Genomic DNA, 27,326 nt, shown 5'->3' with positions numbered 1-27,326 from the left:
GTTGCGACGACTCCACCACCAAGGAATTTGGCTGTGGGTGGCTGAACAGGAACTCCATGCCCTTCGCCGGCGTGAAGTATTTCTTATCCACTCTGTTTTGGACAGGCGGAATAGTTGCAGGGGTCTGCCATATCGTAGAGGCAGACTCTAAGATCGCTTCATCAAGCGGTATTGCTACTCTGGAGGAGGCCGGAGGTCTCAAATTTTTGAGGAGCTTATGGTGTTTCTCTTGCACCTCTGCTGTCTGGATGCCTTGCATGAAGGCCACCCTCTTAAACAGCTCTTGAAACTGTTTGAGATCGTCCGGAGGATGGACGTCCCCCGGGGCCGTAGCCTCGTCCGGGGAGGAGAGCGAGGAACCGCTGGGGTACGTCTCTCTGGACCCTTCCAGTTCCTGCTGGTGATGGTACACCCTCTCGCTAGAGGTTTGCGAGGGAAAATCTCGGGGTTCCATAACCAGTCCCCCATGAGATGCTTGAGTCTCTGTCCCCGGTCGCAATTGCCCTCGGGGGTACGAGATCGTCTGTGGGGATCTTCCCCTAGTAGATTGCCGATGGTGTCTATGCCCCGCGTGGTAGGGGCGACCATGGCAGTATAGGCACTGTTCTTGGGAAGGTGACCTAGACCACTCCCTTGGTGCATACCCTCTGCGTCTGGGGGAGCGAGATCGTCGAGACACTGGAGAGAGCGATTTTGCATAATAGTCCAGCGGTTCAAACCCCAGGAAGGGTGAAGGTGGTCCCAGCCAGGGTGAGGCTGGTTGCAAAAATGGAGAAGGGGGCTCTGGGTAGGCTAGGGGAGACCCCTGCCTTCTGGTTGGAGTCTGCAACATAAGCGGAGGGCTGTGAGAAAGCAACTCCACAGCCCTGTCCGGAGAGGGGCTGCAATGCCTCCTCTTGTGTGCAGCCTTCCCCCTCCCTGGAGGAGGTAACTCCGCCCCCTGACGCACAGGGGATCCCGGCCCCGTCCGCACCGTGCTAGGCACGCTCGAAGGCGGTGCCGCACGTGCGGTGTCCTTCGGTGCCTGCAGGCTGCGTGCCTGCGCGCTCTGCACCGCTGGTTCCCCGGGGGTCGGTGCCGCTGCCTGCGGTGCCGCCGGTACCGGCGCTTGTTTAGCCGCCGCCCTGCCTGCGGTGCGGGGCGGCTGGCTGATTATCGGAGGCTGAGCTGCTTCCACGTGGCTCTCCGTGCCGCCGCCGTTCAGCTGTTGCTGTGGCTGGGGGCTGCTCGCTCCTCCCGTCCCGCTCGCTGTTGCTGCCAGCAGGGATCGGGCTGGGGAGGCTTTCCTCCGTTTTTGCGCTGATGGGGTGAGGGAGGCGGCTTTCCTTTTATGGGCCCCGGAGGGTCCCTCCTGCTGCGGCCGCTCCGGCACGTCTGGCTGGAGGGCCTTATCAAAAAGCAGCATTTTAAGCCGCATCTCCCTGTCTCTCCTTGCTCTGGCTGTTAATTTAGCACAGAAGGAGCATTTCTGTGCAACATGGGACTCCCCAGGGCACCTTATGCATAGACTGTGCCCATCGGACGCTGGCATCGCCTCTCGGCAGGACTCGCATTTTTTAAATCCTGAAGAGGACATTGTTGGTGAGTGTTTCAGTTGTTATACGGGTACTTAGCACCTTCTCTGTGCTGTTTTCCCCTTCCGATGGCCTGCCGCCGCAGGAGGGCTGATGGCCCTATGCTCCTGGCCTCCGGCGCTTGTTACTGGGACTGGATTGAAGCTGTCCCGCTTGTAGTTTGTTTGTTGCTTTTGTTTTTTGGTTTTTTTTTTTTTTGCAAAAATAACAACCGGCTAACTTGCAGTAGCCTAAGTACTTGAAAAACTTTAAAGAAAAACAATTAAAGTCATACTTTATGACTTTATGTATCATACATATCTTTATGTATGATACATATTTACATAGTCTCCCATAGAGACTTTAGGACTTTATGTATCATTTTACTTTATGACTTTATGTAAAGAGCAAATATATATTGATTCAGAGTCTCACAGACAATTCATGTTACGAGGAAGATTCTCTGATTAGCTGGTCTGTTAACTTGTTGAGGGATCCTGTTATATGCGGAAGGTATGTCTACACAGCAGTTATTTCGAAATAAGGACCGCTATTTTGAAATAACTTTGCAAGAGTCTACACAACACATACACTATTTTGAATTTGGTAAACCCCATTCTATGAGGAATAGGTATTTTGAAATAGGAGTCTGTAGACAGGGAATGGGGCTACTTGGAAATAAACTATTCTGGAATAGATTATTCTGAAATAACTTTGCTGTGTAGACATACTGTTTCGGATTAGAGCTCTTGGAAGCCATGTTTCCACAGGCTCTGATCCAAATTAGGCTCTATTGTGGGTACTTTTGCTTATTCTGGGGCCTCCCTGTTGTGCAAATGTTCTGGAATAGTTTATTTTGGAACAATAACTCCAGAGTAAGCAGGGGTATGTGTACACAGCAGCCTTATTTCTAAATAAACTATTCTGGAATAGATAGGCATGGTAACGAGCAGCCAAAAAGTTCAGATCCTGTGGAATAATAAATTTTGAAGAATACAGGGCTTTCGAAAGGAGGGTTTCCTTCTGGGGGATCCCTGCAGGCCATGTGTCTACACTGCTATTTTGGAGTTTGGAAGGGTTTCTTCCGGAGTCTGAATCACATGGCCATAAACTAATGAGGCATGGGAAATTTACATCCATGCCTCATTAGCGTCTTCCAGGCTGCTCATTACTATGCCCCTTCTGGAAGGAGAATGTGTAGAAGTGGCCACAGAGCCTATTTCCAAATAGAGCCATTGGACGCTCTATGGCTAATTTTAAAATAGGAGCTATAACTCATAGAATGAGGCTTACCAATTTTGAAATAACCTGTCCAGTATTTCAAAAGTATTTTGAAATAGTCGTTGCATTGTGTAGATGCTAGGATAGTTATTTTGAAATAAGGATTGTTCTTTCAAAATAATTTTGCTGTGTAGGCCTACCTCAGGAGAGAATGAAAAGTGATAAAATGTGGTAGGCCCTGATAAGAAACAGTCACCTGGAAAAAAGACTCATTCAATTACTTCATGTAATGGCAGACAGCCAAAAAGTGACAGGCTTTTAAAGTGTTTATATACGAATACTAGGGCTATGTCTACATGACAGAGTTTTCATGGCAAAACAGGAGTTTTGTTGACAAAACCCCCAGAGCACCTACACCTAAAATGCATTTTGTCAACACACTGTTGACAGAATTTGGCATTTCTGTTGACAGACTTCTGTCTCACTCCATGAGGCAGAACGGACAGATACTGTCAACAAAACTGTAGTATAGATGCTCCGGGGATGGGGAGGGCCTTTTGTTAACAGCACAGTGCTCCTTGGTACCAGCCTGAGGGAGCTGAAAGACACCCTGTCCACTGCATTCACAGCTCTATGCTCTCTGCCTCTGGCCATTCTTAAAGGTACAGAAACCTGAGAAACCCTGTAGCAGGAAGCAGGCAGTGTTCTAGCAGCAGAGGCACCATGCTCTCTACTGCCAGCTCCTCAGTCACTCCCTGCAGTCAGGTATGTGACACAATGGCAACACAGCCACCCCACTATGTCCCTGACCCCTTCAGGGAGCAGGGCGAGGACTCCCAGGACCCACTCTGGGGTTCAAGGAGGTGGGCTCCCTCCTGGACACAACCTAAGATCAGGGGCCTGCTGGGACTCTGGTCTGAGGAGGCCGCACTGTTAGACCCAGCAACCCAATCTCAGAATGCTCTGGGCTACAGCTGGGTTGCCACCACTCTGGCGACACACAGCCACCCTCTCTGGACTGTAGAACAGGTCTGGGCCAAAATAAAGGAGCTACACCAGGGGTATGTCTAGGCTGCTGCACAGAAATCAGGGGCAGGACGGGCAAGCTGCCCATACTACGAGGAGCTGTACCAGCTCCTGCGAGCCGAGGACACATCACCTTCAGCAGCTTCCCTAGACACCTCCTGAAGGGGTGACTGCAAGCTAACGAGGAGCAGGGACACTGGAATGGGAGTGGGACCAGATATCCTGCCTCGATGCCGTCACTGGTGTCTGGTGGAACCAGTTGGCCCAGCCACCAGTGCCCATCACTCCAGCTCATGGTTTTATTTGTTAAAAGCAAAGTTTATTTTTTCACCAACCCCGTGTCTCTCGTTACTATGGAGGAGTCAGGGGGGTGGGTGGGCAACAGGAGAGGTCATGATGGGGATGGGGGACAGGTGCGGGCCAAAACCCCTGCTGGGGTACCTTGGAGGAGCACTACTGGGGTCACTGGGCGAATCTCTCTCACAGGGCCTCCCGGATCCACAGCCCATCCTGATGGGCCTGGTGGATGGGGTCCACACCTGGCTGTTCATAGGCATGGCCAGTGGCTGTACCCTAACCCCAGAGGGGACATTGTTCTCCCCTACTCCTTTTCAACATATTCAAAAATGATCTGGAAAGAGGAGTAAACATTGAAGTGGCAGATGATATAAAAGACTGTTAAGTCCAAAGCAGACTGAAGAGCTACAAAAAAATCTCACAAAATATGTTGATGGAGCAACAAAATGACAAATGAAATTGAATGCTCATAAATGCTAAATAACGCACAATGGAAAACATAATTTCAGCTCTACATATGAGGGTGACTAAATTAGCTGTTAAGTCTCAATAGAGAGCTCTTGTGAGTCACTGTGGATAACTACCTGAAAACATCTCATCTATGTGCAGCAGTGGTCAAAAAAAAAAAAGCTAACTATGGTAGGTGGAAACCATTAAGAAAAAAATACCATATTGCCTCTACATAAATCCATGCTACACTCACCTCTTGAATACAACATGCACCAGTATTTGTACCATCTCAAAAAAGATACAAGAATTTGCAAATGTTCAGGAAAGGACAACAAAAATTATTATGACTATGGAATGGCTGCCATAAGAGGAGAAATTAATCAGAATGGAACTTTTCAGCTTGGAAAACAGATGACTATGGGACAATAGAGATGGAGATCTATAAAATCGTAACCAGTGTTGACAAAATCAATAAGGAAGCGTTATTTATGTCTTCTCATAAAAACTACCATTCGACACATGAAATTAATAGGCTGTAGGTTTAAAACAAAAAGGAGGAAATATTTCTTCATACATCGTACAATCAAGCTATGAAACTCCTGGCCAAAGGATGTTGTCAAGGCCAAAACTATAAAAGGGTTCAAAATGAACTGGTTAATTTCCTGGAGGACAGGTCCATCAGTGGCTAATCAGGATGGACAGCGATTGTGTCGCTAGCCTCTGTTTTCCAGAAGCTGGCAGCAGGCAAGAGGGGATATATCACTTCATGATTACCTGTTCTGTTCATTCTCCTTTGGGTACCTGGCATTGACCAGTGTCAGAACACAGGACATCTTTGGTCTGACTCAGTATGACTATTCTTACATTTTAAAAAGTTACCACAGTTGATCTGTCAGGACTCCTGTTATTACAAATAAATTCTAAGCATGGACATAAGGGGATGTCCTGGTACTAAGTCAATAATATTTGGAGCCGTATATACACTGACAGCTCTCCTTGATTTATTCAGGCCAAAAAACTAGCTGTACACAGCTTTGTACAAGTCTAATTATTTAAATTAGAAGATTTTTTTTTATTGAAATGCTGGGACAACCCCAAGTGGACACAATTATATTGGTATAGATTGCCATATAGACATAACTTGTACTTGCATAAAGGTGTTTATGTTGATATTCACAAGGAAAAGATATATTTTAGCTATAATGGTATAATTAAAATGATATAACTTTTGTGCATAGATAAATTCACGATCCATTTTAGTCTATTTCATTCTCATATTATTTTAAAAATTGTACACTTCATAATTTCAGCTATTTAAATGTTCCAGAGTGTTGTGAAATGTTCCAGAGTGCTGTGATTGTAGGAGTGTTTACCCAAAAAGGAGTTGAAGGGAGGGTGCAAGGTTATGGAAGTCGATTGTGATAACTGTTACCTGACTTCTGTGCTAGTGATGATGGTGAAACTGGTTTCAGAGCTGGGCATCTGGAGAAGTGAGCATCTGGAGTTTGTCATATTGTTCATAAATGAAAGTCAGAAGTGAGATGTGGGGATCAATCCCAACCAGTGACAATAAAATTTTAATATTCGATCAAACCATTGGTAATTCTGTATCCATGGTATTTCAAAACAAAGCTATTTCAGAAATTTATTAAGGGTAAGATTTTTTTTTTAAAAAATTGTATTAGAACTACTTTTCATATTCCACTACCAGAAAATCTAAGGTGTTTGGGGCTATGCCTACACTTACAGATAATTCAATTGTAGTATTATCAGTCTTATAACTCTGGGTTTTATAAATTCGAATCTGAATATCCTCATTTCCCACAAAATCTACAGAAAGTTGAGTTAGTGCTTCCACACGAGAGTGGCCAAATATCGACTGTTGCTGCAGTGCATTTTGGGAACCTATCCCACAGTTCGCTTAGCCCCCCCATTCTATGACCTCCCCCAGGGCTGTGCTGAAGCCCACCATTGGCAGTCCTCACCCTGCTGCCTGGTTCCCGGGTCCCCGCAGCTTGGGGGAGCAAGGAAATTTACCTGTGGCTCTGCACCTCGCTCCTGGGAGCCAGGAGCCAGGTGCAGCAGGGACCCAGGTGCTGTGCTGGTCAGTTTCCAGGCTCCCACAAGTGGAAGAGAGCCAAGAGCCAGGTGCAGAAGTGCTGTGAGTTTCCTACCTCCCTGCCACTTGCAGGAGCCGGGAAACTGACCAGGGCTGCTGTGCTGGTCACTTTTCTTGCTCCCATGAGCGGCAGGGAGCTGGGAGCCAGGTGCAATAGCTCCAGCCAGCCGCTGGAGGTTAATGAATTAGATTCAAAGACATGGCACTTCCACACTTGCCTTTATTCAAACTGTTAAATTTGAACTTGATGCTACATCCACCCGGTTCCCAAGATGTTATGATATGAAGATTAGTGCTCCCTAAATCAAGCAAATGGTATTTACAGCCAAGATAGTTACTTGATGCATGCGAGCTAACTGCCTTAACTTTGAATTTATCTTGCAGTATAGGTGCAGCTTTAGTAAACTAACAAACTATATGGGATTCAGGACAGGATAATTATATCTAAGTGAACTTTATGAAGCTTCTAAAAATTGCCTAAATTATCTAATACCTGTTATTTCCATGAGTGCGTCTACACCAGGAACTAACTTCGAAGTTAACTTTGAAGTTAGGCAATTACATCGAAGTAGCCACCAGAGAGTCTACACACATTTTCCTTTACTTCAAAGTCCTTACTCCATTCCCAGGAATGGAGTAGTCCTCTACTTCGAAGTTTAACTTCAAAGTAGAGTGTGAGTAGATGCTCTTCTTCAAAATTGCTTACTTCAAAGTTATTTTTGTAGTGTAGACACAGCCCATGATATTGAAACTTGAAGGCATGATTGAGCTTTACCAGAAGCAAGTGCTGCATCCCTCCTGAGAGCTTGAAACTCCCTCTCCAGCAACATAATATTCCTATTTCTAACCCTGATTGTCTCAAAACTGTGTAACTACACAGCTTTAATCAGTGAAGACAAGCAGAATTCTATTACACAGGTTGAATTGCTGTTTTCAGATCATGTTATTTTTAACAATAAATAATAATGGGAGGGGGCCTCAATCTCTCTTCATGAAGGATAGTTCTACCCTCTTCCTCTTCCAATCGAACACAAAAAGTAAGATTGTAGGAAGAATTAGTGCCAATAAACTTTGCCATTAAATTCTGCTCCATCAGCATTTGTTGGTAATGTCAATTCCTTGTGGAGAACATCTGAAAATTAAATTCCTCTGAAAGCTCTGTAAACTTTATTTTTAAAGGAAGATGCTTTTTGTAACTTACCTCCAGTTTTCTCTGATATTTCTCACATTCTAAATGACACTGCGAGAGATTCTTTGCTGTTTCTTCTTGCATGAGTTGAATACGTTCACTCTCAAAGGACTTCAATTTACTTTGATGGAGAAGTTCAGCCACTTTGCTTTCTGTGCTGAGTTGCAGCTGTCTATACCTAAAAAAAGCAAAGCAGTTGTGCGGTTTGATCAAAAAAAGATTCATGTAGATAACACCCAAAAGACATTTACAGTGCATCTATACTGCAGATATCAGCAAACAGGAGAAGATTTGTTAAAAAGAATATAGAGATTAACAATCACTGTTAAGATTAAACTGTACACTACCTCTGTTTGGAAGTACTTATTCTTCAATATGTCATTTTTGTTGATTCCACTCTAGGTATGCACGAACCTCATTTATAAGAGATCAGAATCTTTCAACACAGATGTCTGTTCGGCCACAACTCTTCCACATGTGCCTCAAACGCACCCACTAAAAAGAATAAGGTCAGTGCAACTGCCTCTTAATTTCCCTGCTACTTTAGAATCCCAAGTAAAGATGACTCTGAAAAAAGGAAGGGCTCTAAAAGAAAGCTGGTCATGTGACTCACATAGACAACATCTTGAAGAACCAAAGTTCTTATAAAATGAAGTTTACATATTTGTAACAATAGTTCTTTGAGATGAGACTCAATGGCCATGGCTACACTAGCCCCTGCTTTTTGGAAGGGGCACACTAATAAGCCAGTGCCATGCATATGCAGAGCCTCATTAGCATAATGACAGCCACGTGTGTTTTGAAAATGTCGCTTTTGAAACACACGCTGCCTGTGTAGACGGGGCCTTTCGAAATGACTCCCTGGAATTTAAAAGCCCCTTCTTCCCAAAAACAAATGGAGTTCCTGAACAGCTCCCTTGGAGATAAAAAGGGGGAGTGGCCCAAACTACCTCTCAGGCTACCACTACACTTCAGGAAGACTGATGCTGCCATGGTCGATTGCTCAGAATTCTATTTATTGCGAGTGGTAGGAATGTGCTAAATTGAACTCAAAGGACACCAGGATCAATGCTGGTATTTCTGCCTCTCATTAGGCGTAAAGGAAGCTGAGGGGCGTGTTTGTTTCCATTCACTTCCCAGAGTTTTGCTGGTGCAGAAGTTTGAACTAAGGCTATGTAATTAATGTAGCTGGAGTTGAGGACCTAAATTTGACCTTCCCTTTGAGTGTAGACCTTCATTCAGTTCCTCCCACTAACTCCTTACCTTACATGCTAAAGAAGTGGGGAAACTAGGCGAGGAGTGTGAATCACACCCCGGTTCATCTTGCAGAACTATGGTTAGAGGTAAGGTAAAAGTGGTTATTTATCTTCTCATAACTATTATTCTTTGAGCTGTGCTGCTCACATCCATTCCAAGTTGGTACGTATGTGCCACGTGTTTTTTTTCCCCAAGTAGTTCAGATTAGGTTAGTTGTCAATCCCCCCTAGTGATGTACCTTCAGGGCTGTGAATATAGGTCACTGACAACCTGCTATCCCTTCAGTTCTTCTTGCTGGATTCTCCAACAGAAGGGAAGGGGGGGGGGAGGTCTTAGAATGGACATGAACAACACATCTCGAAGAACAGTTATGTGAAGAGAACCACTTTTTGTCAAGTACTTGCTCAGGTGACTCCCAAGCCCCACCTAGGATGTGAACTGAGTGGGCTATTTGGAAGTACCTTAGCTTACGGACTTTCCAACAAGCTCCACCCTGCTAATATACATAAAGAATTTTAGTCATGTTGCTTGTTGTCACCACTGTGCATTTCCCTTACAAATGAGCCTTGCTGATCTAGCACGTCAGATGGACCACTCTCAGCTCCTTGCCCTTGACGTGAAGTGGGAAACCTTGGGTTTGGGGTTCTCCCAGGTGAGCACCCCATGCTAACCCTGACACATCTGTGACCAGGGACAGCAAGCGCTGCAGTTTGACTAAAGGAACCCCCATACATACTGCCGGTGAATTGAGCCACCAGTGAAAAGATTTAAGAACTGATTTTAAGAGAGTGACCATTATGTCCAGACTGTTGCACCTTGGCCAAAAGGCTGACACCAGCCAAGCCTGGAGAGGTCTGTGCCTCATCTTTGCATATTGTACCATGTATGCACAAGCTGCCATATGACTGACAAACAATTCCTCACCATAGAGGTGGACCACTGCTTGAAACACTTTATGACATCTTACACTATCCAACAATATTCTGGTAGAAAGGCTCTAGTATGACGCAAGTCCAAAGCTGCCCCAATAAATTGTATTTTCCGAGTAAGAGATAGAACTGATTGGTATACATTCAGAAAGAGACCCAGAGTATCAATGGTGGATTTTGCCAAGTTGATATGGTGCTCCACTTTGCCTTGGAGCAGCCTCTGACTTGAACCTGTTTTTTTTCTTGGGAAGGTGGCTACAACTGCCACACATTTGGTAACAACAAGCAGCCTTGTCCCAAATTCACAAGCTCATGAAATTTTGAAGGTAAATCCCACTTCATGAGATGAGTTAAAGTTACAGGCTAACATGGTTACACCTCTGATACATTTGATTAACACTCAAGGGACCTCTGAGAGACCAATAAGAGAACTGTAAAATGGTAATGGTTGTGGTTCACTGTGAGCCTACAAAATGGGCTAGAATCTTCAATAAGTGGAAATATGAATTCTTGAAATCAATGGCAGCATGCCGGTCTCCTGGAACCAGAGATTGGGTGATGACAGAGAGACTATGCAGAACCTCAACTTCTTCAGGAATCTTTTGAGGCCTCAAGATTGAGGATGGGTCTCAGTCTGCCCCCTCCCCAGCCCTTTGGCTTTGGAGAATTGGGCAATATTAGGAATCCTTTGACCCCTAGCTCCTGAGAAACTTACTCCATTGTTCCCAGAGCAAGGAGTGCATGGACCTCCTGCACCAGAAAATCCTTATGAAAAGGGTCCCCAAAGAAGGATGGAAGAAGGTGACAGAGAGACAAGAAAAGCAAAATTGGGGTGAATATCCCACTTCTATGGTGAGAAGAGCTCTGTGGTCTGATGTTATCTAGGACCAAGCATGGAAAAAGTAAAGACAGTTGATTAAGAAAACAGGAGGAAGGATCTGGTGAGTGGACCAATGCTTAGCCCCTTCAAAAGGCTTGCTTGGAGCCAGATAACTACTTTGCCAAGCTCTGTCCATGGGGCATGGAGGCAGGAGTTTGCCACAGGTTTTTGGAGTAGCACAAGTGGGTTCTTGACACCAAATGCCCATGAGATGAGACCTTGATGCAGAGTGGCTAGAAGATGAGTCACAGAACAAACATCTGCTTCACATCGTGAAGAACCAGTTACAGTAAATACACTGCTGCTCTTCTTTTCCTCTTCAAGTAAATGCAGCTGTGTATTCCACTCAAGTGATTCAAAAGAACTATGCCTTCCCTGGAGGCAGAACTCAGTCTACTTGTATATGGACCACATCCTTATAAAGCTTGCATCCACCCTGGAAGGTGTGATAATGACCTAATGATTCATAAACATATGCATGGATGACCATTAGCAGCTCTGCAAATGTCCAGTATGGAAACATTCCTGGGCAACACTCGACATCTTTGCTTGCATTCTTCCCATCTGCTGAAGGGACATAGTTAAAGCCATCTCATATGCAGTCTTGAGTTGAGAGAAAATCTTTTTCTATAGATTTCAGATGTCCCTGTTTCTGTTTTTCCTCAAATTAAACAAATTATTTTTTCTTAACAATAGATAGTAAAATACACAATATAAGCTTTAAAAATTATATAGCAATTTTCTTTTAAAGCAATGAGTATTAAGTAGGCCCTACTTTAAACCTGTGTACCAAAAGTGATAAAATGCAATTATGTAAAGCACGACAGATTTCCTCTGTCCCACTTCTGAAAAAAGATAGAAAAAGCAATTACATTTCTGGCAATTACAAACAGAATGAATATTCAGAAATACATATTCATGTTTAAAATACAAAAAAGAAGTACTATTTATGATGTATATCTTTCATTCTTGCTAAAAATGTGGCTGATCTCTTACATTTGAATAACCCTCTACTTCACATGGAATGAATCTGAAGACTCTTGGTGCTCATGTCAACATTAAAATAGGCCAAATATGCTGCTTTGGCACAGTACAGTTAAAACATAGCCACAAAGTTTGCATTATAATGTAGCCAACTCCCCTCTCCTCAACTCATTTGTATACTATCACTACACATCCTCAAAGATTTAAAGATACAAGCAAAGTAAAAAAAAACCTACTCAAACTACATCTATTGTTTTTAAATGGGACTATAATAAATAGATGCATGTGAAAACAAACAGATGCATCTGATTCACCAGTTTTTCATTAGTCTTACTAATTGGCTGAACTAGAATATTCTTCCTGACAGCTTATCAAATCGTTATTAACACCTCAAATACCTCTACCTCTGGACTTGCTAAAGAAATCTGGAATGCACTTTTTCTGCTTTGACCTAAGTTAACTTTCGTTTGAGTGATTCCCTAAACCATTTCATCTCCCAGCTGTAGAAGCAACTGTCATTCTTGGCTTGGAAGCAGATTCTTGTATGAATGTGAGTAATCTTTTTTTGCTGGGGTAAAACCGCAGGGTATGTTCAACAACTGTACTATGGATCTATAGGAATCCAAAACATGCATTTAAAGTAATTCAGTGCAGCTCTCATATTATGATCAAATAAGGCATCTAATGAGATTAATAAACAAACAGCACATTGCAGCATTTGATTTTCTTGTTAAGGCACAGAATAATGCCACAACAATTATGTGGAGATAAAAGAACTACTTTTATTGCAAATATTTTGGTGTAAATTTTATGCTTTAATTACATCAAAAATAACCAACAGTTAACAATCCAAATCAAACACGCTTTCTACACACTCGTTCAAAGTTCTAAGGGCACGGTATGTAAGATTCCAATGACTCCTACAGTTCCTATTCTACTCTGTCTTTAGCTACTTCTATGCATGCTGCTTCAAACAAGTATGGGACTAGAGAATGTGTTCAAGACAAGGTCAAACAACAGAATAGTGTTCCAAGAGCAACGTAAGCTTTTTGAAAACTCTTTGCTGAAGTCAATGAAGAAAGTTCTTGCATACAATTTCTCCCTTCAATATGTAGACATATTTCTATCACCTGGGAGCAATGAGATAGAATATCAAGTGACCATTTTTGCTTTCAAATATAGACAGGAAAATTATATATTTGTTAAGGTTTTGCTTTTTAAAGAATACTTGATAAAAGTATCTTACTTTAAACAGCACACACAATATCTGAAGGATTATTCAGTGAAATAAGTATTTCTAAAATGTGTAATAAATTAAAAGAAAAAAGTGGAGGAAGCACAAAAAGCCCTCAAACCAAGGTATTCTAAGAACAACTCAGCAACTACATGGCTATAATTAAGATTGGATACATGCATTAATGCAACTTATGCTTATGGCTGAGCCAAATGAAACTAAAAAATATATAAATTATATGAAAAAGCTGTATTTTTCCCATTTCACAAGCAGTCAGTCTCTTTACCAGAGGTGCATGTTTAACTTTTATTTTAAATAACCAAATGTTGTTCCTCAGGAAAGGTTGTCATCGTTGATATTTTGGAAGAAAATCTCTTTAAAATGGACCATTCATCTTTTCAAAAGTCACACAGTAAACATGTGCAGTAAACTACATTGCATTACTATTTTAGCATTCTACCTGGTTGTCATACTTAAACTGCACACAAATTAATTTTTACTTCAGTGACAAAACAGTCAAATACACAAGCTCTGCATATCTGAAAGCACAGCTCTGTTTAGTAACATTTCAATAAAGGTACTTCAGTATACGTAATCTAAATGTACAACGTATGATTTTTATCACTGCAGTGGCACTTACTTAAATGTGCAAAAGTTGTCTGGGATGGTGGGAAGAAATCAAAGCAACTACATACAAATAATGTAAGTTCATGGGGGAAATTCTTGATATTTAAAAAAAATTAAAAAAGGAATATTAAAGGTTGAACAATGATCCCTCCATAACACTGTTCCAGGAGTAAAACGAGAATGGTGACAGATGGCTTAGGTGTGCTGGTACATGGAGCCCCTGACCTTCAGAGACTAAGTATAGGCGCTGGAGATGAGGGTGGATAAACTGGAGGAGCTAAGAGAGACACATTGATGAGTCTCTCCAAGACATCGCAGAATGGTCCCGCTTCGGGTCAGACAGACACAAATAATGAGGGATTTGATCCTTAGAAACAGAGATGGCTGGGACTGAAATGGCTAGGAGAACTGACACCTTCAGTGACTATTTCTTGAAGCAGATAGTTTTAAACCCACAAGCGATGCTGTGATTAATCCTGTGTTCCACTTAGGACTAATGTCCAAGAAGTGTATATATTTGGACCACTTGGTAATAGAGTGGCCATAATATTACTAGACATAACATCCCAATGGGAGAAAATCTCCTCGGTGTCCCAAAACTGTAGCATTTAATTGCAGAAAAGGGGAACTAAAAAAAAAAAATTAGGAAGGTAGTTAAACAGATATTAAAAGGCACACAGTGTCGAAAGTGAAATCCCTGCAAGCTGCACAGAACTTTTTTAAAGACAACACAAGAAAGGTTCAAATGTATATCCCAAATTAAAAAAAAAACAAAACACAGAATGAAAACCATAAAAATGCCACTGAGACTAAACAAAGTAAAATAATCAGTGAGAGACAAAAGAGGCATTGTTTAAAAAATGGAAATTAAACCCTATTAAGGAAAATAGAAAGGAGCATGAACTCTGGAAAATGCAGTGTTAAAAAAAACAGGAAGTACAGAAAAGAATTTCTGGAAGACCTCGGACAATACGGAGATCTACTGAGACTGAACGACAACAACTGGGGCACTCTAGGGATCAGCTACAAGTTTTTTCCTGAGACGGCGAAAGTGGATGAGATACGTAGATGACTTATACTCAACTCTGAGTACAAGGGTTTAAGTCAAGTCAAAAAAGAAAGTTGAAGGACAGCCAGCTGAAAAACTAAAGATAAATAGCAAAAAGTTAAGTCCATCACAAGCAGGAAGCATGATAAATAATCCGTGGGGCCACTAGATTATCAAAATGCTAAAGGAGCACCAAAAGATGATAATGTCATTGTGGAGAACCTAAATTAATTCTCTGCATCAGGTTTCATGGCTGAGTACGTGAAGGAGATTGCCAAATCTGAGCTATTCTTTTCAGGTAACAAATCTGAGTAATTGTCCCAGATTGAGGTGCCATTAAAGGAGGTTTTGGAACAAACTAATAAACTAAACAAGAAGTCTTCAGGACCAGATGGTTTTCACCCAAAAGTACTGAAGGAACTCTATTTTGAAATTGCAGAACTACTAACTCGGGTTTGTAACCTATCCTTTAATTCACCTTCTGTACCAAAATGACTGGAGAATAGCTAATGTGACGCCAATTTTTAAAAAGGGTTCCAAAGATGAACTTGGACATTATAAGCCAGTAAATCTAACTTCTGCACAAGGAAAACTGTTTAAAACACTAGTAAACAACAGACTTGTCGGATACAGAGGTGACATAAATTTGTTGGGGGGAAGAGTCAACTTGTTTTTTGTAGAGGGAAATCATACTTCATCTATCTACCAGAATTCTTTGAGGGGGGCCAGCAAGGGGGATTCCCTGGTTATAGAGTACTTATATTTCCAGAAAGTCTTTGACAATGTCCCTTACTGACATTTACGAACAAAAAACTTAATCCTTCCAAAACTATTTGGCTAGGTCTACACTACAGAGTTTTGTGAACAGAAGGGGCTTTCTGCTGACATAACTCAGTGAGCGTCTACACACTTAGGATGTGTCTACACTAGCAAGTACATTCGAAATCCAGATCGAAAGAGTGAGTTCTTTCAAAACAACTTGTGAAGCGTCTACACACACGGCGCTCTTTTGAAATTAACTTCAAAAGAACTCCCCCGTTCTTTCGAAGTTGGTCCTTCCATCCTCGGATGAGAAGAGTGCCCTCCTTCAAAAGATTATTTTGAAAGAGCGCAAGTGTACATGCTCTGCAGCCCACTCTTTTGAAAAAGAAGGTGCTCCATGGCTGCAATCAGCTGGCAGGTGGCAGTGCCACTCCCAGCAGAAGTGGAGCTCCAGGGTCCGGCCACACTTGAGGATGCAGGCTCCCAGAAACCCTCAGGCAGGAAGCTGAGAGCATGCAGGCAGCACGGAGCACGTGCTGCTGCACAGCCTTGCTCCCTGTCATGACGCTTCAGCCAGCCCAGAGCCCTCCTTGGCACCACGGCCAGTGCCCCCAACTCCCTCCCACCCCATGGGCCCCCCAAAGAAACTGGGTAGCCTTCCCAGGAGGGGAGACAGCCCTCCAAGCGCCTGGCCCCCTCCTGGACAGACACTGAGGTGCAGGACCTCCTAGCCCTCTGGGAGGATGAGGCATGTTAGCAAGAAGGTGATCAGAGACGGCGTGGGGCCCCTACTGGATGAGGGAGGTAACCCAGTAACAGATGATGCAGGGAAAGCTGAAGTACTTAATGCTCTCTTTGCCTCTGTCTTCACAGACAAGGACAGCTCTTGGACTAATGCGATAAGTGATGCATTGTGGGATGAAGGTGGACAGACTTTGGTGGGGAAAGAACAGGTTAGGAGCTATCTTAAAAAAGCTAAACGTACATAAATCCATGGGCCCAGACCTAATTCATCTGAGGGTTCTGAGGGAGCTGGTGTATGTCGTTGACGAACCCTTGGCTGTTATCTTTGACAAGTCGTGGAGATCGGGAGAGATGCCAGATGATTGAGAAAAGGTAAATGTAGTGCCCATCTTTAAAAAAGGGAACAAGGATGATCCAGGGAACTATAGGCCAGTCAGTCTTACATCAGTCCCTGGAAAAATCATGGAGGAGCTCCTCAAGGAAGTCATTTTGAGGCATTTGGAGGAGGGGAAAGTGATCAGGAATAGTCAGCATGGATTCATGAAGGGCAAGTCATGCCTGACCAAACCGATTAGTTTCTACGATGAGATAACTGGCTCTGTGGATAGAGGAAAATCAATGGATGTGATTTATCTGGACTTTAGCAAAGCTTTTGATATGGTCTCCCACAATATTCTTGTCAGCAAGTTAAAGGAATGTGGATTGGATAAATGGATGGTAAGAAGGATAGAAAGCTGGCTAGAAGGTCGGGCCCAGCGGGCAGTAATCAATGGCTCGATGTCAGGATGGCGATCGATTTCCAGTGCAGTGCCCCAAGGTTTAGTTCTGGGTCCTGTTCTGTTCAACATATTTATCAATGACCTGGATGAGGGGTTGGATTGCACCCTCAGCAAGTTTGTGGATGACACTAAGCTGGGGGAGAGGTAGATATGCTGGAGACAAGAAATCTGATGAGGTTCAATAAGGACAAGTACACAGTCCTGCCCTTGGGCCGGAAGAATCCCAAGCATTGTTACAGGCTGGGGTCCGACTGCTTGGTAGAAGTTCTGCAGAAAAGGACCTGGGAGTTGTAGTGGAAGAGAAGCTGGACATGAGTCAACAGTGTGCCACTGTAGCCAAGAAGGCTAATGGCATATTAGGTTGCATCAAGAGAAGCGTTGTCAGTAGATCCAAAGAAGTGATTGTTCCTCTTTATCGGCTTTGGTGAGGCTGCGTCTGGAGTAGTGTGTCCAGTTCTGGGCCCCCAATTATAGGAAGGATGTGGATACACTGGAGAAGGTCCAGCGGAGGGTGACCAAAATAATTAGGGGGCTGGAGCATATGACCTATAAAGAAAGGTTGAGGGAATTGTGACTGTTTAGTCTGCAGAAGAGAGCACTGAGGGGGGACTTGATAACAGCCTTCAACGTACTGAAGGGAGGTTGCAAAGAGGCTGGAGAGAGGCTGTTCACAGTGGTCATGGATGACAGAACACGGAACAATGTTCTTAAGTTGCGGTTGGGAAGGTCCAGGTTGAACATTAGGAAAAACTTTTTCACTAGGACGGTGGTGAAACATTGGAATGGTCTACCCAGGGAAGTAGTGGAGTCTCCATCCCTGGAAGTGTTTAAGTCTTGCCTCAACAAAGCCCTGGCTGGGCTGATCTGATGGGTTTGGTCCTGCTTAGAGCAGAGGGCTGGACTTGATGGCTTTTTTAGGTCTCTTACAGATCAATTGTTCTGTGATTCTATGAGGTCCTGCACCAGATGGGGTCCAGCATAGGAATGTGCCGGCGTTCTAGTGCCTTGCCACGGGCCTCACTGGCCAGGGTCACCCCACCCGGACCAGGTGAGGTCCCAGGTGAAGGAGCTTAGCCAGGGATACTGCAGGGCCCGGGACACGGCTGGGTAGTCAGGGGCAGCGTCCACCAGCTGCACCTACTATAAAGACCTGGACCACCTCCTTAGGCCCAAGGAGGCGGGACCCCTGGCCATGCTGCTGGACATGATGGTCCTGGCGTTGGAACAGTAGTCTGAGACAGGGACAGAGGGGGAAGACCGTCCTGGACCCACGCCCAGCACCAAGCACCCCAGACGCTGAACACCACCAGCGATGATGAGGGCTCAAGCAAGGGGGCCCTCATCATCGACATCCCATCTGGGCTGTCCAGCTGGGCCCCATGCATCCATACCTCACCTGACTTCCTGGAAGGACCCACAAGTAGGTGGCCTGCACACCAGCCACCCCGGGACTGAGGAGGGGGCATCCGGTCTCACCCAGAATTGCCACAACCCGCCTCCATATGCCCATCACCCCAGGACCTGTGGACTCCTGACAGCCACGTTCCTGGGCCCGGATGGGGTACTGACACACGGCACTGAGCACCATGTGGGCGGGACAGCACGACAGACCAATGGCTGTGGAGGGACTGGGGGCAGGGCACTGTGCCCTTGGCATCCACACAGGGAACCTCAGGATATGGGCATCACAGGGCACCCAGCGGAGGGCAGGGCACAAGGTTCAGTGCTTGGGACTCATGGCCCCCCCACTCTCCCTGTTTATCTCCACAGCTCCTGTAACCAGTGGTTGGACCGGCCCCACCACTGAGGGCGAGGGAGAACTACTTGGACCCCTGCGCAGGCCTGCCGCCGGGAGGAAGGCATGGGGGAGGCTGACGAAGTGGGTCTTTGCCTACGAAAGCTTATGCTCCAAAATATCTGTTAGTCTATAAGGTGTCACAGGACGACTTCTTATTCTCTAGAAGAAGGTCCATGCAGTGCCACTTGAGATGGGTAAAACCATGCAGCAGCCACATTATGAGGTCACAGTCCTCGGTGACCAGGTCTGACAGCAGAGGCAATGCCAATGGCTTGTCTGACAGATTCAGAAGTGTGGTGAACCAGTGCTGCCTGGGTCACACTGGTGCCCTTAGGATGAGGGACCCCTTATCCCACTGGGCTTTGAGAAGTAGCTGACCTGACCATAATAGGTGAAACATGTATGCTAGGGGCCCAAAGCTGTAGTTTTGGAAAGAGCTGAACAAGTGGTACTTGCAGTTAAAAAAGAACAACAATAAAATATATGGAGATACACATCTCACAGAGCTGGAAGGGACCTTGGGAGGTCATTGAGTTCAGTCCCCTGCCCTCTTAGCAGGACCAAGAACCACCCCTTATTTTTTTTAAAAAGCTTATTTGCCCCAGAGCCCTCAATAACTCCCTTGAGGCCTGAACTCACAACACTAGATTTAACAGACCCATGCTCAAACCACTGAGCTATCCCTCCTGCTCCTAAGACATGGAGACATACCTATCTCAAGGAGCTGGAAGGGACCTTGAAAGATCATTGAGTCCAGTCCCCTGCACTCAAAAGCAGGACCTATCACCATTCCTGACAGGATTTTTTTTTTCAAATGTTTGTCCCAGTTCCCTAAACGGCTTCAAGGATTGAGCTCACAACCCTAGATTTAACAGGCCAATGCTTAAACCATTGATCTGTCCCTCTGCCCAAAATCTATTTGCCCTAAAGGACCTCCTCAAGGCTTGAGCTCACAACCCTGAGTTTAGGAGGCCAATAGTCAAACCATTGAGCTATCCCTCTCACGTGCTCCTAGTTGTGAAGAGGTCCCAGCTGCAGAAGATGAATACGCAATGCCCACCAGGAGTGACCATTTATGGATGCTGAACGAGGGGCTGAGGCAATCCACCAGATTGTTCTGAACCCCTGGTAGGTATGAAACACACAGGTGAGTGAATGGGAAAAGGCCTACAGGAGCAGCACTTCTTGGTATAGCGGAAAAGAGCAAGTACCACCCTGCTTGTTTATATAGAACATCATCAAGGTATTGTCTGTCAGTGTCGAGACTACAGCTGGATTAAGAACACCTGGTATGCAAGATGCCCTGCCCAGTTCCCTAACATTGAAGTGAAAGGAAATTTCTGCCATAGATCACCTCCCCTGTGTCCTGAGAGTGACAAGGTATGGGACCTATCAGTCCATTCACTTCCGAAGCATCCGGGGTGAGGGTGAGCGTAGACTGTGGCTTGTGGAAGGCACCCCTGCCTGTATCACTTGAAGCTATAACAACCAGGAGTTGAGGGGGGGGAAGGGGGTCATAGGGTTATTTTAGGGGGTGTTCAGTACTGCCACCCTTACGTTTGTACTGCCTTCAAAGCTGGGCAGCCAGAAAGTGGCAGATGCTGTTTGAGGTACCACCTCTGCAAGCAGCAGCACCAAATATAAGGATGGCAATACTGTGTCATACCATATGTTCTGTGATGGTGCTCGTACTGGCTCTGCCTTCAGAGCTGAGGTCCCAGGCAGCAGGTGCCATGTCCAGCTCTAAAGGTAGTGCTGCTGCCAGCAACAGTGCAGAAGGGTAGCACTACTACAACCCCCTCTACAATAACTTTGCAACTATCCCCCAATGCCTTTTTGAATCAAAATCCTCACAATTACAACATCATGGAATTCATATTTAAATAGATGAAATCATGAAATTGACCATTTTAAAAATACTATGACCATGAAATTGACCAAAACAGACAGTGAATTTGATAAGATAGTGGCAGTGGAGAACCAGTACAGTCATTCTACAACATGCTTGGGACATATGGAACTAAGAAAACAGATGGAGGCAGCTGGGAAGGAGCAAAAGGGCTACCACAATGATAGGTATAAGAGTCAATGATTATTACGTTATTCGAAAACATTCTAAAAGTATTTCCTATGTTGAACTAGTGAAACACAGCATTGAGCTCTGACTTTATATGAGCCAGAGTCAGATGAAAGGAGTTTTTCACAAGACATGAAGCTATCCTGTCAATGTGAGTAGCACAGCTTCAATACGAGAGGAGAACTTGTTTTGTCTGACACTTATTTTAAATACTGCCTGCACAGGTAAGATGCCTAACTTGGTCTTTCTTTTCAAAGCTATGTTAGGGACATGCTTGAAATAAGAGTGAGAAAAATCTTCACACCCTCTATTCTTTGTGAAACAAAACATAACAAGGGAAGATCAGAGGAATTTTGAAAAAAATGTTCTGGAAGTCCACTGGTTGCTCATCAGTAAACACACATCTTATTAAAAAATTAATCTTTTCCACTTCGAGATATTATGAAAACACAAAACATAGAAACAAAAAGAAGCTCTTCAATCTGAGTCCAATCCCCGGCTACCACAGGCAATCATGTCATATTATCATGATCATAAAATTAACGGGATACTTTTCAACGTGAGTAGGTTGTTTGCTCCACTATTCCTATTGGAAGGCAGTCCCTGAGCCTCACTCTTCTGATGGTTAGGAACATAATTCCAATTTCCAGCCTAAATATGTTCATGGCTAGTATATGCCCTTTGCTCTTGTTGCCAACATTATTCTTTAGCTTAAATAGCTTTTCTCCTTCCCTGGTGTTTTACCACCCTATTGCTGTTGTTAGAGAACAACAATCTCCCTTCTCAGCCTTCATTGTGCTAAGCAAAACAAAGTTCTTTTAATCTTGTAAAATAGACTTCTCCACTTTTCTGCCAATCCTAATAGCCCTTCTCTGAACCCCATCCAGTTTGATTTCATCTTTCTTGAACACTATTGATGAGAATTATACAGAATAATCCCTTTATGTCCAGAACAAAAGATTATCAAAATTTAATTATATAAATATCTTTGTAGTTCGATTTGTGTGTAAACATTTTAAAAGATACTCACTGTTCTAAGAGCTGCTCATATTTTCCTAAAGCATCTTTTTCAGCCACAACTGCTCTTTCTTTTTCAGCCACAGCATTATCTCTTGCTTCTCTTAAATTTCTGCAGTAAAAAATAAAATTATTTTGTAAGCAATCTGATATATTATGAACAAGAATTTTTATAATTAAGGGACATTAATTTATCCATAAATCTTTTTGCTTATTATAGAGAGGTTCACAAAAATCACAGGACAGAGCCAAGTAAATTTGAGAGTAGCTTCTGATACCAAACAGTTGACTATTTTATTTTTTTACATGTGTATTAATTTATATTAATTTTTTCATTCCTTTACCAATTGTGACTTAGTGGTTCAAAAAGCTTTCATCATTGCCATGGATTATGTATCTCTGTTTCTCAAAATTCATTTACTACCTCTTTGAAAAACAAAAGATGAATGAGACTCTTTTCCTCAATTGTATTAATCCAAAGAATATGTTTTGCTTTTACGTCAGTCAATTTAAAATAACCCTTTCGGAGGCTTTAGAAATTTTACAAATCTAATTTACAAATACAAATTTCTGAATTACAGCAGACCTTCTAGTTACCCGAGGATTCCATTCCACACATCCTCACGTAACTCTGATCTTGTGTAAGTGGGAGGTCTGGCTTTTTCCCTGGCAGAACACAAGTTCTGCAGCCGGAGAAGCACCAGAAAGGTAAGTCTTGGGGTGGGGCGGCAATTGGGGAAGGTAAAGTCTGGTGGTGGGTTGGGGCCCTGAAGCCTGGGGTGGGTTAGGGCTGCAGGGAGACAAGGGGTGGAGTTGAGCCAGAGCTGTGCACGTGGGTGGTGAGCTGGAATGCAGGGGGTTTGGAGGGGGGTGTTGAACCAGAGCCATGCGCAGGGAGGGACTTGAATGGGAGCCACACATGGAGGGTTGAACTGGTCAAGAGAATGGAACCAAGGCTTTGAATGGAGAGTTTGAACCAGGGTGGGGGAGGTTGGGGAGGGGATTTGAGACCGAGCCACCAATGAAGAGTGGTGAGCCAGAGCCAGAGCTGGGCGTGGGTATGGTTTGTGCGAGAGCCACGCACAGGTGGTGAGCTGGCAGAGGGGTTGAACTGGCGCTGGGAAGGTTAAGCTGGAGTCGCGCCTGAGGGGTGGCGAGCTGGAGCAAGAGGCGGGGGTGGACAGGAGCTATATGTTGGTCATGAGTGGAGCTGGGGAAAAGCGGCTGAGCCAGTGCCGTGTGGAGCTGGGAGGGTTGAGCCAGGGCCAGGGGTGTGGGGGGCGGAGTGAGTTAAGCGCAACTGGAAATAGCGCATTTCCAGGGTTTACTGTAGGAATTGGGGGTCAGCTGCATAAGAGGGGGATAGTATACTATGAGACCTTACTGTACATATTTGGATAATTAACACAAACCCAATGTACCTAACTTTTTGACCGGCAGAGCACAAAATTTGTCAGACATGCTCCAAGGCATGTTCAAGAAGCAGATGGATTTTATTTTTAAAGAACATACAGCTCTAAAATCAGAATCAAACATAGCAGATCTCCACTTTTCAAACTTAGAAATACTTCTTTGCATATGCGTATGTTCTTTTCATAGTTCACATTTAGGCTGTTTCTACACAGGCCACTTTGTTTGAAAGTGGCATGGTAACACACGGCCCGAAACATGTTAACGAGGCATGGATGCAAATTCCCCACCCCTTATTGGCATAATATCACATGATTTGGAGTCCGGAAGACCGTTCTTCCAGACTCCCAAACGCCATTTAGAAGTGCAGTCCCCGGGGGAGGGGGGTCTTCCAGAAGGAAGTCCTTCTTCCGGAGGCCCCTTCTTCCCAAAAAAATTCAGGAAGAAGGGGCTCCGGAAGAAGGACTTCCTTTCGGAAGCTCCCCCAGGGATGCATTCTACATGGCGTTTTGGAGTCCGGAAGAACAGTCTTCCGGACTCCAAATCACATGACGCTAATGAGGTGCTAGGCATTTGCATCCATGCCTCATTAGCATATTTCGGGCCATGTGTTACCATGCCACTTTCAAAGAAAGTGGCCTGTGTAGAAACGGCCTTAGGGCCTAACCCTGTAAGAATTTGATTACCTGAACTCCCTATGCATGACTAAATCTTCATTCATACATAGAAATGACTCACAAAAATTATATTAAAGAACATTAAGATTGCAAAATAGAGAATTGAAAGTTCTGAAAAGAGAAGACAGTTATCTGTTCTGTAACTGGTGTTCTTCAAGATGTGTTGCTCATGTCCATTCCAAGTTGGGTGTGTGCTGGCACATGCCCAGCTGCTGGAAGCTTTTTGCCCTAGCCAGTGGGTCAGTGTGGTGCCCCCTGGAGTGGCGACTGCATGGTGACCAATATATGCACTGCCGGCCCCACCCCACACACAGTTCCTTCTTGCTGGCTACTCCAACAGCGGGGTAGGCGGGAGGGTTTTGGAATGGACATGAGCAACACATCTCAAAAAACACCAGTTACAGAACAGGTACCTGTCTTTTCTTCAAGTGATTGCTCATGTGCATTCCAAGTTGGGTGAATACAAACCAGTGCCTAGGAGGTGGGGTCGGAGCTCCAGATGGAATGTAGTACAGCCCTGCCCACTGCAGTGTCATCTCTAGCATGCTGTGTCAATGCGTAATGGGCCGTAGACATGTGTATGGAGGACCATGTGGCCACCCTGCAGATGTCCTGGATAGGAACCTGCACCAAATATGCTGCTGAGGAAGCTTGTGGTCTGGTAGAGTGAGCTCTGATCAAGAGAGCGGGCCCCCCCACCAGCTTATAGCATTCCTTAATGCGGCCACTGTCCAGTAGGAGATTCACTGGGAGAAAACCAGGAGGCCCTTCATTCTGTCTGCTACCACTACAAACAGCGGCTGGGGCTTCCTAAAGGGTTTGGTCCTGTCCATGGCCAGCGCCCTTCAAACATTCAACTTATGTAAACTATGCTCCCTAGAGGAGGCATGAGGTTTCAGGTAAAAGACAAGTAGGGAGATATCCTGGTTAATATGAAAGGGGGACACCACCTTTGGTAGGAATGCTGGGTAGGGTCTCAACCTGACCTTGTCCTTGTGGAACACTGTACAGAGAGGGTCCACCATCAGACCTCTTAGTTCCAGCACCCTCCTGGCCTAAGTAATGACTATCAAGAATGCTGTTTTGTAATTAAGGCATAGGAGGGAACGGGAAGCAAGGGATTTGAAAGGGGCCCCCATAAAAGTCTTGACAATAACAGACTGAGGTCCCATACCAGCAAAGGGGGCTGCACCTGCAGTCTGACCCTTTCCAGGCCCTTCATAAACCTTTTTACCACAGGGTCTGAGAAGACCAATGACAGACCTGGAGCAGGGTGAAAGGCTGAGACAGCTGCTAAGTGCACCTTGATAGAGTAGAGCGATAACCCTTCTTGAGTCAAGAACAGCAAGTAGTCTAGAATAACTGGTATTGGAGTCTGTACCAGGGATCCACCCCTTTTAAGCTGCCCAGATAGAAAATCTTTTCCATTTGGCGACTTATGTTGCCCTTGTGGAGGGCTTCCTGCTGTTCAAAAACACGTCTCTCACAGGTTCTGAGCACGAGAGCTCCACCGCTTTCAACCATCGAGCTTCCATACTGGGAGGTGTAGTGCTTGAAGGCTGGGGTGCTGCAGTCTCCCCTCCTCCTGAGTGAACAGGTCTGGGCATAATGAGAGCGCCATTGGGTCACAGACAGACAGCTCCAGGAGGGTCAAGTACCAGTGCTGCCGAGCCCACACTGGGGCTGCTAGGATGAACAATGACCAGTCTGACCGAATTTTGAGTAGGGTCCAGTGGATGAGCGGCACCAGAGGGAAGGTGTAAAGCAGAGAGTCTAACCAGTGAATGCTGAATGCATCTGCCCAGGAGCCCCTGCTCTGATTCTGGTATGAGCAGAATGTCTGGCACTTCGTATTGAGGTGAGAGATGAATAGGTCTACTTGGGGATGTCCCCACTTACGGAAAATTACATACAGCACAGCCGGGTGTAACGACTACTTGTGGTCCATAAACGACCTGCTGAGATGGTTTGCCAGGGATCTGTGGGCCCCCAGTAAATAATGCGCTTTCAGGAGAATTTTGATGTTGAATGCAAAACTCCCCAGGCCTGAAGGCCTTGTCACACAGAGGAGAGGAGCATGCACCATGCCCCCTTGTTTGTTTATACAGTATATTGCTGGGGTATTGTCCATGCTCACAGCTACAAAAATGACCTTTTAGACTGTCCTGAAACACCTCACAGGTGAGCCTGATGGCCCCGAGTTCTCAAACATTTATATGGAGCTAGGCGTCCTCCTTGCTCCACAGGGCCTGGGTCTGGTGCTCTCCCAGATGTGCCCCACCCCGCTCAAGTCTGAGGCATCCATGACTAGGGACAGAGAGGGTTGTGGGACAGTTGAAGGGCACTCCCATATAGACCAATCAGGCATCCAGCCACAAGTGCAGGGTTAACAGCACCTGTGTGGGACTGTCACCAACATGTCTATGTTGTCTCTGACAGGTCCGTACGCTGAAGCGAGCCACAGCTGGGACGCATTCGCAGCCCAGCATGCTACACTACAAACATGCATGCTGCCATGTGACCCAACAACCTTAGGCAGCCTCTGGCCATCATGCTGGGGAACCTGATCAACTCATGGATAAGAGACGCCATGGCCTGAAACCTGCTTTGTGTCAGGAAGGCTCTGGCCTGCCCCATATCCAGTAAGGCCCCACAAACTCTATTACCTGGCTTGTGGTCAACCCCGACTTCACCTCGTTTACCATGAGACCAAGAGTGTCGAATGTTTGTCATATCAGTTGTATGTGCTATTCTACCTGGCGCTGTGAATGACCCCTGACCAGCCAATTGTCTAGGTACGGAAAGAGGTATACCCCACATTTGTGTAGGAAGACTGCCACCACTGCCATGCATTTGGTGAAGACCTCTGGGGCCAAAGACAGGCTGAACAGGAGAACTGTGAACTGATAATGGCTCCTTCCAACCACAAAACGGAGGAACCTCCTGTGGGATGAATAAATTGTTATGTGGAAATATGCGTCCTGTAAGCCGAGAGCAGCAAATCAATCCCATTGTTGCAGCACCAGAATGATTAGGCCCAGAGACATGAAACCTTATCTTTTTTACAAACTTGTTCAGGTTTGCAGGTCCAAAATGGGCCTTAGCCACTTTTTGCCTTCGGCATTAGGAAATAACCAGAATAAAATCCATGTCCCCAAAACTGATGGGGAACCTCCTCTATAGCCCCACGTTGAAAAAGGGACTGCATGTCCTGCCTGAGCAGAGTCTCGTGAGAGAGGTCCCTGAAG

The 27,326-nt window shown here is 44.9% G+C and overlaps 1 protein-coding gene across 6 annotated transcripts in view; it reads right to left on the bottom strand.

Annotated features, from left to right (window-relative positions):
* The window catches only part of PIBF1 (progesterone immunomodulatory binding factor 1), a 225,793-nt gene that overhangs the window by 130,037 nt on the left and 68,430 nt on the right, over positions 1-27,326 (bottom strand). For all 6 annotated transcript variants that reach the window (XR_012643092.1, XM_074982867.1, XM_074982868.1 and 3 more), the window contains 2 exons: positions 22,005-22,103; positions 7,868-8,033 (listed from right to left, as the gene is read on the bottom strand). Coding sequence is in view for 5 of the 6 variants with exons in the window: in XM_074982867.1 (XP_074838968.1) it covers positions 7,868-8,033; positions 22,005-22,103 (265 nt within the window). In the remaining variant the exon portion in view is untranslated. The remainder of the gene's footprint in view (positions 1-7,867; positions 8,034-22,004; positions 22,104-27,326) is intronic.

This window comes from Carettochelys insculpta, chromosome 1 (genome assembly GCF_033958435.1).
Source record: "Carettochelys insculpta isolate YL-2023 chromosome 1, ASM3395843v1, whole genome shotgun sequence".
NCBI lineage: Eukaryota > Metazoa > Chordata > Testudines > Carettochelyidae > Carettochelys > Carettochelys insculpta.
Note: the sequence above shows the minus strand (reverse complement) of the source record. Positions and strands in the feature narration are given on the sequence as shown.